At 43.2% G+C, this 12,138-nt stretch overlaps 2 protein-coding genes across 2 annotated transcripts; both read left to right on the top strand.

Moving 5' to 3' along the window:
• Nucleotides 1–3,062: 3,062 nt before the first annotated feature.
• LOC129835269 (RING finger protein 227-like) lies at nt 3,063–4,700 on the top strand. The gene is made up of 2 exons (XM_055900830.1): nt 3,063–3,584; nt 3,781–4,700. The coding sequence occupies exons 1-2, from the start codon at nt 3,125–3,127 to the stop codon at nt 3,837–3,839; spliced, it is 519 nt and encodes a 172-aa protein (XP_055756805.1). The 5' UTR covers nt 3,063–3,124; the 3' UTR covers nt 3,840–4,700.
• A 321-nt stretch (nt 4,701–5,021) lies between these two features.
• On the top strand, nt 5,022–10,151 carry LOC129835268 (uncharacterized). Its single transcript, XM_055900829.1, has 3 exons — nt 5,022–5,246; nt 5,362–5,420; nt 7,263–10,151. Exons 1-3 carry the CDS (start codon nt 5,218–5,220, stop codon nt 9,905–9,907), a joined length of 2,733 nt encoding a protein of 910 aa, XP_055756804.1. The 5' UTR covers nt 5,022–5,217; the 3' UTR covers nt 9,908–10,151.
• The last annotated feature ends 1,987 nt before the right edge of the window (nt 10,152–12,138 follow it).

Below are 12,138 nucleotides of genomic sequence, written 5' to 3'. Positions count from 1 at the left end.
AGTCCTCAGGGGCCTGATTGGTGTCACACTTTTGCCCCAGCCCCAGCTAAAACACCTGACTCCAATAATCAACTAATCATGATATTCAGTTTAAATGCCCCAGGCCTGGTCTAGAATGTCATTGTACGCTGTAGCATTAAGATTTCCCTTCACTGGAACTCAGGGGCCTAGCCCAAACCATGAAAAACAGCCCCAGACAATTATTCCTCCTCCAAACTTTACAGGTGGCAGTTTGGCACTATGCATTCGGGCAGGTAGCGTTCTCCTGGCATCCGCCAAACCCAGATTCGTTCGTCGGACTGCCAGATGGTGAAGCATGATTCATCACTCCAGAGAACACGTTTCCACTGCTCCAGAGTCCAATGGCGGCGAGCTTTACACCACTGCAGCCGACGCTTGGCATTGCACATGGTGATCTTAGGCTTGTGTGCGGCTGCTCGGCCATGGAAACCCATTTCATGAAGCTCCCGACGAACAGTTATTGTGCTGACATTGCTTCCAGAGGCAGTTTGGAACTCAGTAGTGAGTGTTGCAGCCAAGGACAGACAATTTTATGTGTTACGCGCTTCAGTACTCGGCGGTCCCATTCTGTGAGCTTGTGCGGCCTACCACTTCGCGGCTGAGCCATTGTTGCTCCTAGGCGTTTCCACGTCACAATAACAGCACTTACAGTTGACGGGGGCAGCTCTATCAGGGCAGAAATGTAATGAACTGACTTGTTGGAAAGGTGACATCCTATGACGGTGCCACGTTGAAAGTTACTGAGCTCTTCAGTAAGGCCATTCTACTGCCAAAGTTTGTCTATGGAGATGGCATGGCTGTGTGCTCAATTTTAAACACCTGTCAGCAAGGGGTGTGGCTGAAATAGCTGAATCCACTAATTTCAAGGGGTGTCTACATTATTTTGTATATATAGTATATCTACAGAGAAACATGTCTCTGATCATGCATGTATGCAGTCAAATAAGATCCCTATACAGTTAGGTTGCCAAAAATAGGATACAAAAAAATCACTCTTTGCCTAATTCAAAAATATTATGTGTGCATGTGTTTCTGTGCATTCATGCTGTGGTATGGTGTGTGTGTGTATCGTATGTCACAATTATATATGAATATTTACACACTATCCATATATACATATTAATATACAGTGCCGTTACATTAGATGAGAGAAGAGGCATTGTGATACAATATGTCTTTTTGTATCTGTTTTTCAAAGCTAAACTTGCTTTTTGCCTGAGTAACCTCTGGTGGCAGAGCATTCCATGATGACATGGCTCTAATACATAACTAAGCAACGTATTCAATACGTTTTTTTGTTTGGGTACCGTGAAGAAACCCAGAGTGGCGTGTCTGGTCAGGTATGACAGTCAGTGGACCTTATTGCATCGAGTCACCATAATGTATGTGTGAGATTGGACGTTACACTCTTTCACCCACGAGAGGATGACTCACTTTCAAAACACACACCCAGCTTTCCCCGTCTCCTTATCTGAGCTGAGTTTAAACTTCAGAGCCCCATGTGGGTGTTATTTCAAATGAAGAACGGAATCTCGGTACTTCCCAATCACATGACAAAAGTTAAATAGTTTGTCAATTCATCATTATATGGACTGAGCTGGGAATGAGAAAGTGAAAGGAATGTGTCATTAAAAAAATAAAATTGTATTATGTTTGTAAAGGTTATGGGCAGGTTTAATAGACCCAAATTAAGCCTACCCCTGGACTAAAAAGCATGCTGCTCAATGCTCAATGCTCAATCTCCATTGAGAGTATTTTCTAGTCCAGGAATAGGCCTAATCCGGTTCCGGAAGACTAGCCTTAAACCTCTTTTTTCTGTTCAGTACAAGTTCTACACGGTTTTGTTCTTTACATAAATAGACTATCCCTTTTTACAGTAAGTCAATCTACAGGTGGCAGGCACAGAGGAAAATGGTTCCTCAGATCACAATAACACATCAAAGAGTACTGCCTAATTTCTTTCAAATGTCTTATCCTCCCTAAGATCCTGTTACTCTTGGCTTTGGCTGTAGGAGGAGGAAATCACCATGAAAAGAGTTACTGGGTCACCTGATAGGTCCTGGGCTTTGTCTGGAGGATTAGCGTGGGGACGAAAGGCTGACGTCACGTTTACGACCAGATACACCCCTGAGAGTGTCAGTAAGAGGGAGGTGCTGGGATTTCTGGGAAGGGTAAAGCCAGTAGAGTGAGTAGAGTGAGTAGGCAGCGGCAACAGAGACAATAGTATGTTGCTGTGTTTTCATAACAGATTGTTGCACAACACGTTCGCAACTATCAGCTTGTTTGATATCAATGTTTCTATTATGCTTACAGTAATCAAGGGCATATCAAATGAGATGGAATTCAAAGGGTATCGGAGCCAGTGTGAGTCACTAGAGTAGACAACAGTGAGACATATGGGTCATCTTAAGTGACTGATATGGGTTTATCTATGGGCTAGACAGGCATTAGCAGATAGGCTATGGGACAGCATAGGAAGTTGACAGCGCATGCTCCTTGCAGTCATGGTTCACTCCTGTTCTATCCAGCTACAAAGTAGTCTGCTGTCATCAAGAAACAGACAGAGGGAATTTACTAAGGGATCTGGAATTTTTAAAAGATTCTTAATCGTATCTTTGCCTCTCTCCTCCCCCCATAAGGCAGTTCTGTTGTTTAAAGACACAGACAGACAGGAGCCAGTTTGACACATAATAATATTAAAATCACTATTTCAAAGGAGAGGAAACATTCTTGATGCAAGCACTTTGTCTTACATTCATGGTTCTGTTATATCTGGGAAATGTGGGTGATAGTTCATCTGTATAGTGGGCTTTCTTCATACCTGGAAACTGTGGTTGAATATCAGAGACATTGGCCAAACTGTAGCAGAATGGCCCACTAACTCTCTTCCATATACAGTAAAAAGGACGTGTGGGTGGAGAGTGGGAGGGTTAGCACGCGAACGCCGCGTCTCTTTGATGACATCACTATTTCCAAAAGATTAGTCATAGGTTACTACTATTTTTTTGGCAATCTGTCAAGTGAAAGTCCCTCCCACACTAAGAAATATACATATAGCCTAATAGCCAACTCATTCAGACAGTTAATTCTCGTTGAACGAAAAATGTGTTCAGAACTTGAGTGCGGAATTTGTTACCGAAGCTACAACACCGGCCGTCGGTGTCCTCGTGAGTTACAGTGTAAACACAGCTTTTGTGAGCGCTGTCTAGTGACTCTTTCCCAATCCTCAGTATGTGAAGTGGAATCCAAGGAATGTTCGCCGCAGGACAAGACAATTGTTTGCCCACTCTGCCGATACCCGACCTCTGTATCGGGTAAAGTGAGGGCAGCGCTTCGGGTAGACGAAAGTGTTCTAGAGCGCATGGTGGTATCTGGCGTTCTCGATGAAAGCATGACAGACGACGAGGAGGATAGTGAGGGGAAGGAGGATGACAACGAGACTCCTCATGAGAACTCAGCCGAGGAAAGGGACTCATCTTCGGGTTCCAGAGGTGGAAGGTTCCACCGTTCGCTGAGGCGCGTCTGGGGCAAATTCACTGGGAATCATTCCCAAAGGAGAGCGCGTAAGTAGCCCTATTCTATTGCAATACTCTTTAGTTTTCAGAAAACATCACTTCATATTCCGGTAGTTTCTTTTCTTAGCCTACTTTGATGGCATTTTCATTAACAAATTACCTGCGGACCAAAGTAGGCTATTATAGCCTGCCTAAAGAAGGCCATTTATTGTATTCTCATACATATTTTATTTTTCCCCTACAGATTGTATGACTGATGAAGACCTAATAGACCTCTTCATGATGTCATGCTATACCATTTGATGCGGACTTCGTTGACTGGAAAGTCATCAGGGCTGCATTCAGTACGTTTTTACGTTCTGGCACGTTCAGTTGAACGGATCCGGTGCTGTACTGAACGACCAGTTTGAGAAAGCTGTCAGCGTGGCCACTGCCCTTTTAAATACGTCACTCATTGCTTCAAGCCACACCTCGACACACCCAGCAAACGGGAGCCGCCTATCACAGTCTGTTCAAGAACGTTTTGGGGAAACGTGTCGTGTCAGTCGGTACAAACCTTTCCGTTACTTAGCAAACGTTTGATCGAACTGAACGCACCTCAGTTGCACCTGATTGATCAGAGAGGGGGCGTTGCCGTCCACGAGCCTACGCTACAGTAGCCAATTTGGAATGTAGAAGACTGGCGGGTCCAGTTGGAGCAAGCAGTAATATGTATTTCATATAATAGCTAACTAGGCCTATGTGTCCCTTCACACATGCATGTAATAATTGATGGTGACCAAACACATAATGGTAACATAATTGTAAAGTCCTAAAATAACACAACTATAGGCTATTATTTGAAGCCAATGGGCTACTGAATGAAATAGTTTTATCTAAAATTGTATTTTTTGTGCTTTGATGTAGCCTATGGCTTTCCATTTCCAAATATTAGAATGTGTTGAATATTGTTGGTGCTCAGTTCAAGAGAACTTTATTTGAATATAATGTATTTATTTAATTCACTTCTATTGATTGTGTGTGATATTTTGCACCTTTGTTTTGTTGTAATAAAACATGTTATTGTTTTGTTAATTTTCATCTCGCCGGGATGAATGGCGTGCAGTAATAACTGATGCTTGCTTTTTCGCTGAAGAATAAATTAATAAATAATACTGTTCTGAACTTCTGCTTGGTTTACCATTATTTAGAATATAAGACTGCGTAAGCTCATGCCATATAGACCTATCCAACAAGTGAGACCAGGTGTAATTTCCCCCAAAAAATCTGGAGGATGCAATCAACATAAATGGTTGCACCTGTGTTCACATGGGCCGGGCGTGTGTTCAGTGAGGTGAAACATTCAGAAAATTTCAGGACGCAAATTGAAATGTAACAGCGCTAACGTGATTCCCTGGCCTATTCTATACAGACAAGAATATGTTTTAATCTACACAATACATCCCTATTGAAACATACTGTAATGTTGCACTCTTCTGAACGGGTCCTGAATTAGATGCACCTGTTGAGATAGCAACAGGCACATCTAATATGCTAATCAAGAGGATCTGTGAGCACAGCGCACTATTTAACAACTAGAGGAACAAGAGGTTGTTAAAACAAGGCTTTTACCTTGGACTCCTTGTCAGTTACAATCTGATTGTGCTGCCGTGTATCATATGTTGGTTGATGGCCAGCAATAATGTCGAGGACTCTAAGACTTAAATCTAGGTATGTTCTTAATCAGGTAGCCTCAGACTATTGCCCAATACTTTGTGTACTGATAACAATGAGAGGTTGACTAGTCTTTCAGTAATGTAAATATCACTTTTTTTTTGTCCTATAGACTTCTGTTCCTGTGCCTGGTATTAGCTACTGTGGATGTCAGTTCATGTTTATCAAGGGGTAAGCGTAATAAACATGATACCATTTCTATTTTTAACTTATTGTACAGAAAGTTAATGTTTTTTTTGGGTCATACCTATGTCTGTAAAGTTTTTGTTTGTCATAGACTTCAATACGTGAGTTGGGTTAATGGTTAACAACATCCAGCTGCCCAGGGGTATTGCTCAGAATCTATCCTTACATAACCTGTGTGCTTGACCTCGTATCTTGTGACGTGAAATTGTTTTCCTTGAGGCGATATGATTTAGACTTAGTTTGAAAACAACATGCTCAGTGAACTTCCATAGCTGCCGTGTTACTTTATTAGTAACCATACATATTAAATGTAAGGACAAGCAAACTTAACTTTTTATATTTAGAGCTCAGCATTTTTTTTCTGTCCAAATAATCTGACTAGGAAACTGAGCACTACCAACATGTCCATTTCATTCAGCGACACAATTTGATGTGAGGTTTTAATTCACTCACCAACAATTTTACTGAGTTACAGTTCATATAAGGGAATCTGTCAAATGTAAAATTCACTACGCCCTAGTCTGTATTCCCAGTCATGTGAAATCCATAGATACCTTTAGAAAGGTAGGGGCATGGGTCAGAAAACCAGTTGATATCTGGTGTGACCACCATTTGCCTCATGCAGCACAACAGCTCCTTCGCATAGAGTTGATCAGGCTGATTGAAGAGGAGTGTGACAACATTCCACAATGGCTGTGCAATGTTGCTGGATATTGTCAGGAACTGGAACATGCTTTTGTACATGTCGAACCACAGCATCCCAAACATGCTCAATGGGTGACATGTCTGAGTATGCAGGCCATGGAAGAACTGGGACACTTTGTGTACAGATCCTTGCGAAATGGGGCTGTGCATTATCATGCTGAAACATGGTGGCGGATCAATTGTACGACAACGGGCCTCAGGATCTCATGATATCTGTGCATTCAAATTGCCACTGATTTTTAAAATGCAATTGTGTATGTCTGCCCATACATAACCCAACTGCCACCATGGGGCACTCTGTTCACATTGACAAACTGCTCGCCCACACAACGCCATGCACGCCATCTGCCCGGTACAGTTGAAACCGGCATTCATCCGTGAAGAGCACACTTCTCCAGTGGCCATCGACGGTGAGCATTTTGCCACTGAAGTACGTTACGACGCCAAACTGCAGTCAGGCCCAAACGCTGGTGATGACGAGCTTGACGGTGATGACGAGATGCGCTTCCCTGAGATTATTTATTTCTTTGGTTGTGCAAACCCTGTTTCATCAGCTGTCCGTGTGGCTGGTCTCCGACGACCCCCGCAGGTGAAGAAGCCAGATGTGGAGGCCTAGGCTGGCATGGCTACACGTGGTCTGCGGTTGTTATGCCGGTTGAACGTACTGTCAAATTCTCTAAAACTACGGCGGTGGCTTATGGTAGAGAAACTAACATTCCTTCCTCTGGTAACAGTTTTGGTGGACAATCCTGCAGTCAGCATGCCAATTGCACGCTCCCTAAAAACATAAGGCCACTCTAAAATGTGCAGTTTTGTCACACCAACACAATGCCACATGTCTTATTGTCCCCAGCACAATGTGCACCTGTTTAATGATCATGCTGTTTAATCAGCTTCTTGATATGCCACACCAGTCCGGTGGATGGATTGTCTTGGCAAAGGGGAAATGCTAATTTACAGGAATGTGAACAAATTTGAGAAATAAGCTGTTTGACATTTCTGGGATCTGTTATTTCAGGACATGGGGACAACACTTTACATGTTGCATCTTGTAATTTTGTTCAGTGTATTTAGACATGAAATGTATGAGTAATACTGAATTGCACTCTTATTTCCCTGTAGGCAGGAGAGCAGTACACGAACAGAGAAGTTCTCTCGGTACACAGGGCCCAATAAAATGGAGGACTTTCTACAACCCTTACACATTTAGCCATAGTCTCAGCCCAAGCCAACCGGTCCCCAGTAGTGTCCTTAGGCTGAGACCGGGAGACCAAACTGGGATAGAAGATTCCCCTGATGGTGAGGAGTCTCAACCTCCCAACAGTCAATCTAACAGATTTTCAAACATCTCTGTGCCCAGTAAGACTGTCCATTTTCGTACCTACCCTTCTAGTGGCCTAGGTAGCCCAATTGTCCCCAGAACCTGGGGTGCCTCTGGTACCTTTCATTCAGTCTCAAACCCTATGATCCAAAGGAGCCATGTTACCACCAGTAGTTCGCAACCTGCCAGGGACATATTTGGCTCTCCTGCTGTTGAACACACCCCCATCCCAGCACAACAGGCTGAAAACCCTGTGAGCACGAATGAGAAATCCAAATACAGAACGTTTCTGTCTTCCTACCGCTTCAGGGAATCCCAACCCACTTCCAGCACCTCTGACACCACTCGCAAGGGCCCTAGTGAAGGAGTGAAGACCATTAGCAGACTTGGTGCTGCCTCTGCTAACCAAAGTGAAGGAAACTCCAGTGTTCATGGATCTGGAAGAGCCACACATGTGCAAAGGGGGTATGACTACATAGGCTCTCAGTTGTACCCTACAGCTTTTAAGTCTGCCAATGGACAACAAGTGCACCCACCAACTCTGAGCCAATCCGGTTCTTCTAAAGTAGATGCTACCAGTGAAGCCCAACATGCTTCTAGTATCAACAAACCCTTCCATCACAGTGCCAACTTTGCTCAAAGTGGAGATGGCCCTAGTAGCTATTTCCCTGGTGAAATGGCTAAAAGTGCTTTCAGCAGAATTCAACCTCTTATTAGATTTGGCTCTTTCTGGAACACAATAGCCCCCACTGCAACTCAACCCACCCAAAGTCCCTCTGAGCCTGCAGCGAGAGAAACTGCCCCTGACCAGTCTTTGAAAACCAAGAGTAGTTATGTCCCTTGGAAGAAATCTGGGCTAAGAAGCTCATCCAGTGGTCAGTACGGGTTAGCCACAGGTGTTTACAAACCTGGAAGATCCATGAATGTCAATACACTCGGAGGGTTCCAATATCAAGATCCCGAGGAAACATTGGCTCCCATCGTGAGTGACGATGACATACCCTCTGTTGCTATCAGACCTTCAATCAACACAAACACTGCAAAGAGTCAGGTTACTGGCTGGAGAAATAGTCATGGTATACCTAGGGGCATGAGAATGAGTTCTGTCAGTGGGTATCCAGCTGTATACAGAAAGTATAGCTTTGCACCTAGAATTCGAGTAGCTTCCACTACAACTTCCTCTGCCCCAAGCGATACTCTAGCCCCAAGGACATTCAAATCAGGTCCACGAGAAGTCGAACTTATATCCATAGAAGACGACCTAGTCTCTAACAGCCTGCATGCCTCCAATGTCCAGTCTTCAGAAGCGCAGACTACTACCACTGACATGCCCGGCTCTACCACGAGAGCCGGTAGGCCTTGGTTTGTTAGATATACACCTAGCGAGGATAACAAGGCTAAAATCGGCCATGTTTTCAAGGGATCCCAACCAACCCTACTACAATCTCACCAGAGTGAGAGTCTAAAACATGTTCAGCCAACCTTTAGTCTGCCCGGCAACAATGTTTTCCATGACAGTTTGACTGCAGGAGAGGCTAAACCTGGTCCAACAAGCTCGGCCCCTTTCAAGCCTGAAGCTATGTTCAACAAGTTTCGGTCTGTAATTTACAGAAGCCCCAAAGGTTCCAGGTTCAGACAGTATGAAGGTGTTCTGGGCATAAAGCTCCCGGGTGAAACTAGGCCCTCAGGCAGCAATGCATCTGCCCCTGCTGAAATCCAGCCCACCTCCATTACTTTGACAACAGCCAGTCAGAGCCAAAATTTCCACAGTATAGAAGCTTCTCAAAGCAGTGACTCATTTCACAAAACTGTGAATCATTCTGGTTATGAAGACCCCAAGTCTCACCCACATGACTCGGATAGAAATGAAATGACAAGAAATCCCTTTAGGTTCATATCTGGTAAACTCCCAAAAAGCCAGAATAGCTATGCTTTCATGGGCTTCCAAAAACCTAGAAGCAAAGCAGGATCAACCCAGGACAAGGTCGCTGATCTCGGTGCACAAACGGTGCCTCCCATCAAAGAGCATCCACCCCCAGTTGTGCCCACCTCTGCCCCCAGTGTCCACCCAAGCCCTCCCAGAGTCCAAGTTCAACCAGACCTAAGCCCCACTGAACTTGCAGAGCATCGCAAACCCACCAGCAGCATTGTAAAGGGCAAACGTGTCAAGGTGAAGAGCCAAAATAGTATTTCACCTTCGAACGACACCGCCTCCCAACCAGCCAAGCCCCAAACCATGAGGTTCAAGGCTATCCCATTTGCTGATATCCTAGGAAGTGCCTCTTTCAGTGGAATCCAACCATGGGGAAGCTCCAGACCCAGTGTGCAGTCAACATCCAATACCGCAGCGTCAGGCCACGATGGCGGTGCACTGGACAAGGATCAACCAACACCCAGAGGGTTCGGGTCACCCCAAGGCCTTCCCACTCCCACCATTCCCAAGTAACACTGCTCAGAGTGGCAAGGGGGATGTGGGTAGTGTCATAGGGGATGTTCAAAGTGGTAGTAGTTTGGGAGCCATGAGGAAAGAACTTAACTAGTTGAGGATGTCTGCAGGTAATCTTTCCTTGAAGTCAGTCCGGTTTGAATTCATGAAAGATGTGACCTGACCCCATAGCCCTGCTCAAGTATTTATTCAGAACATGGTTGTGCTTGTAAATGTGATAATTTATAATAAATATTCATACTTAGATTTTTCTTGTTCTCTTTAATGCAGACTTGCCATTGGGTTGAAACTTAACAATTCAGCGAAGACTAACAGGATTGCAGCGTGGTTAACCTTTTGTACAGGTGACACCATAAGTGGTGATATTGTTGTGTGATGTTAGACTTTCTCTTTGGGAAGAATTTACTTACGTTGAACCAACCATATTCCCCAACAACTTTTTAGTCTACTTTATCTGGTTAGCCGCATCTGACATTGGTTTAGCGGCTTATAAATATAGGATGTATTAACCCACTTCAAGCATTGACATCTCAAGGGCAAAATACAGTAAATTAACAATTAGTGCTAATTTTTATTTTTATTTTTTACATCTCACCCCAAGATGCCCATTCTAATCTAATACTAAGTAGTGCACTACATAGGGGAGAAGGGTAGCATTTGGGATGCACACATGGTCCACAGTACATCATTTTAGGGTTGTTTGGGAACAAATTCTTTGGATTTTGTCATGGAGTATTAGTTAATGGAAATGGAGGGAGACTTATTGGAATTTTGTTGGTGAAATTATAGTTTACCCATCAGTTGAGTCCCTTGTAAAGGTCCTCTGGCTAAAATCTACTGACAGACTTTCTATCCAGTCTCGGCTTGAGGGTTTGGCATAATGGTCCCTTGTTTGACAAAACCACATGGAAAACGTCTCTTTTAAATGATAACGACTGCTCTTTTGGATGTTGTAAATGAGTCTAGTTTTACAAGTCTATCGCAAGAAAGTCTGTATATGTGGTTTATGTTCACTTGACCTTGCTGCTAGAGTGGGGGGGGGGGGGGGGGGGGATAGGTCAAATGAGATCGAAACAATAGTTGAAATGCATCTGTCATAAGAACATGTACATTGGAATTATTGTCGAGACAATCCCCGAGTTCTAGGTCACATACATATTCAGTCAACCTGATATCCAGATTGTAGTCAGTGCCGTTCTTGACATACACACAGTGGAGTAATAGCGTGTCTAGACTTGTGTTGGACTCATTGATTTCAAGTGCACTTATTCCAAGTACTTAGTTAGCCCACTAGGTGGCGTTTGACTATTTAAAACCAAAGGCATATTTTATTTTTCCAGGTCCCCTTGGTTTCCCCAGTGTAAAGTGTTATGTTAGTGCTTACTTACTACAAGACTCTGTAGAAGTAGAGAAGGGGAACTCAAAAATATGAAACTCTAAAACAAATTCACTGTACATACAAACATTATTGCTGGATTAGTTATAGTCCAACTTAGTTTCTTGTTTTTGTTCTAACTTATTTTTAGTATTACATTGTCATAGATTACTGCATTATTGGGGTTAGAGCTAGCGAGAAAGGCATTTCACTATTTGTAGATGTGACATTAACTTTGAAACTACACTGAACAAAAATATAAATGCAACACGTGAAGTGCTGGTCCCAGCTGAAATAAAATCTCTGAAATGTTCCATATTTATAAAAAGCTTATTTCTCTCAATGTGTGCACAAATTTGTTTACTTCACGGTTAGTGAGCATTCTATCCTTTGTCAAGATAGTCCATCCACCTGACAGGTGGATGGACTATCAAGAAGCTGACAGCATGATCAATAGTTAGCCCACTAGGCAAAACAACATTTTGATTCAGAGCAATAAAGAAATTGAATAATTTATCTGAGCAAACCAGAAACCTTTCAATATATACATTCAAACCATACTATTGTGCAGGACTATGGAGGATGAAGGAACCAATTATCTTTTCAGACTGTTAGAGTATTTATCTGATACATATGTCAGTGTATTGTGATTGTATTATAAATTGTATTTTAATGTTTAAGTGTTTGAGAACTAAAAGAGATCCAAATAAAATAATTACACAGGTGCACCTTGAGCTGGGGAAAATAACAGGCCCCTCTAAAATTTGCAATTTTGTCACAACACAATGCCACGTGCTCAGGTATATTTCTGTCTGTAATAAACCTTTTGTAGGGAAAAACTCATTCTGATTAGCTG

This window comes from Salvelinus fontinalis, chromosome 36, assembly GCF_029448725.1.
Source record: "Salvelinus fontinalis isolate EN_2023a chromosome 36, ASM2944872v1, whole genome shotgun sequence".
Classification (NCBI taxonomy): Eukaryota; Metazoa; Chordata; class Actinopteri; order Salmoniformes; family Salmonidae; genus Salvelinus; species Salvelinus fontinalis.
The sequence above is the reverse complement of the archived record's forward strand: the minus strand, read 5'-3'. Positions and strand labels throughout refer to the sequence as shown.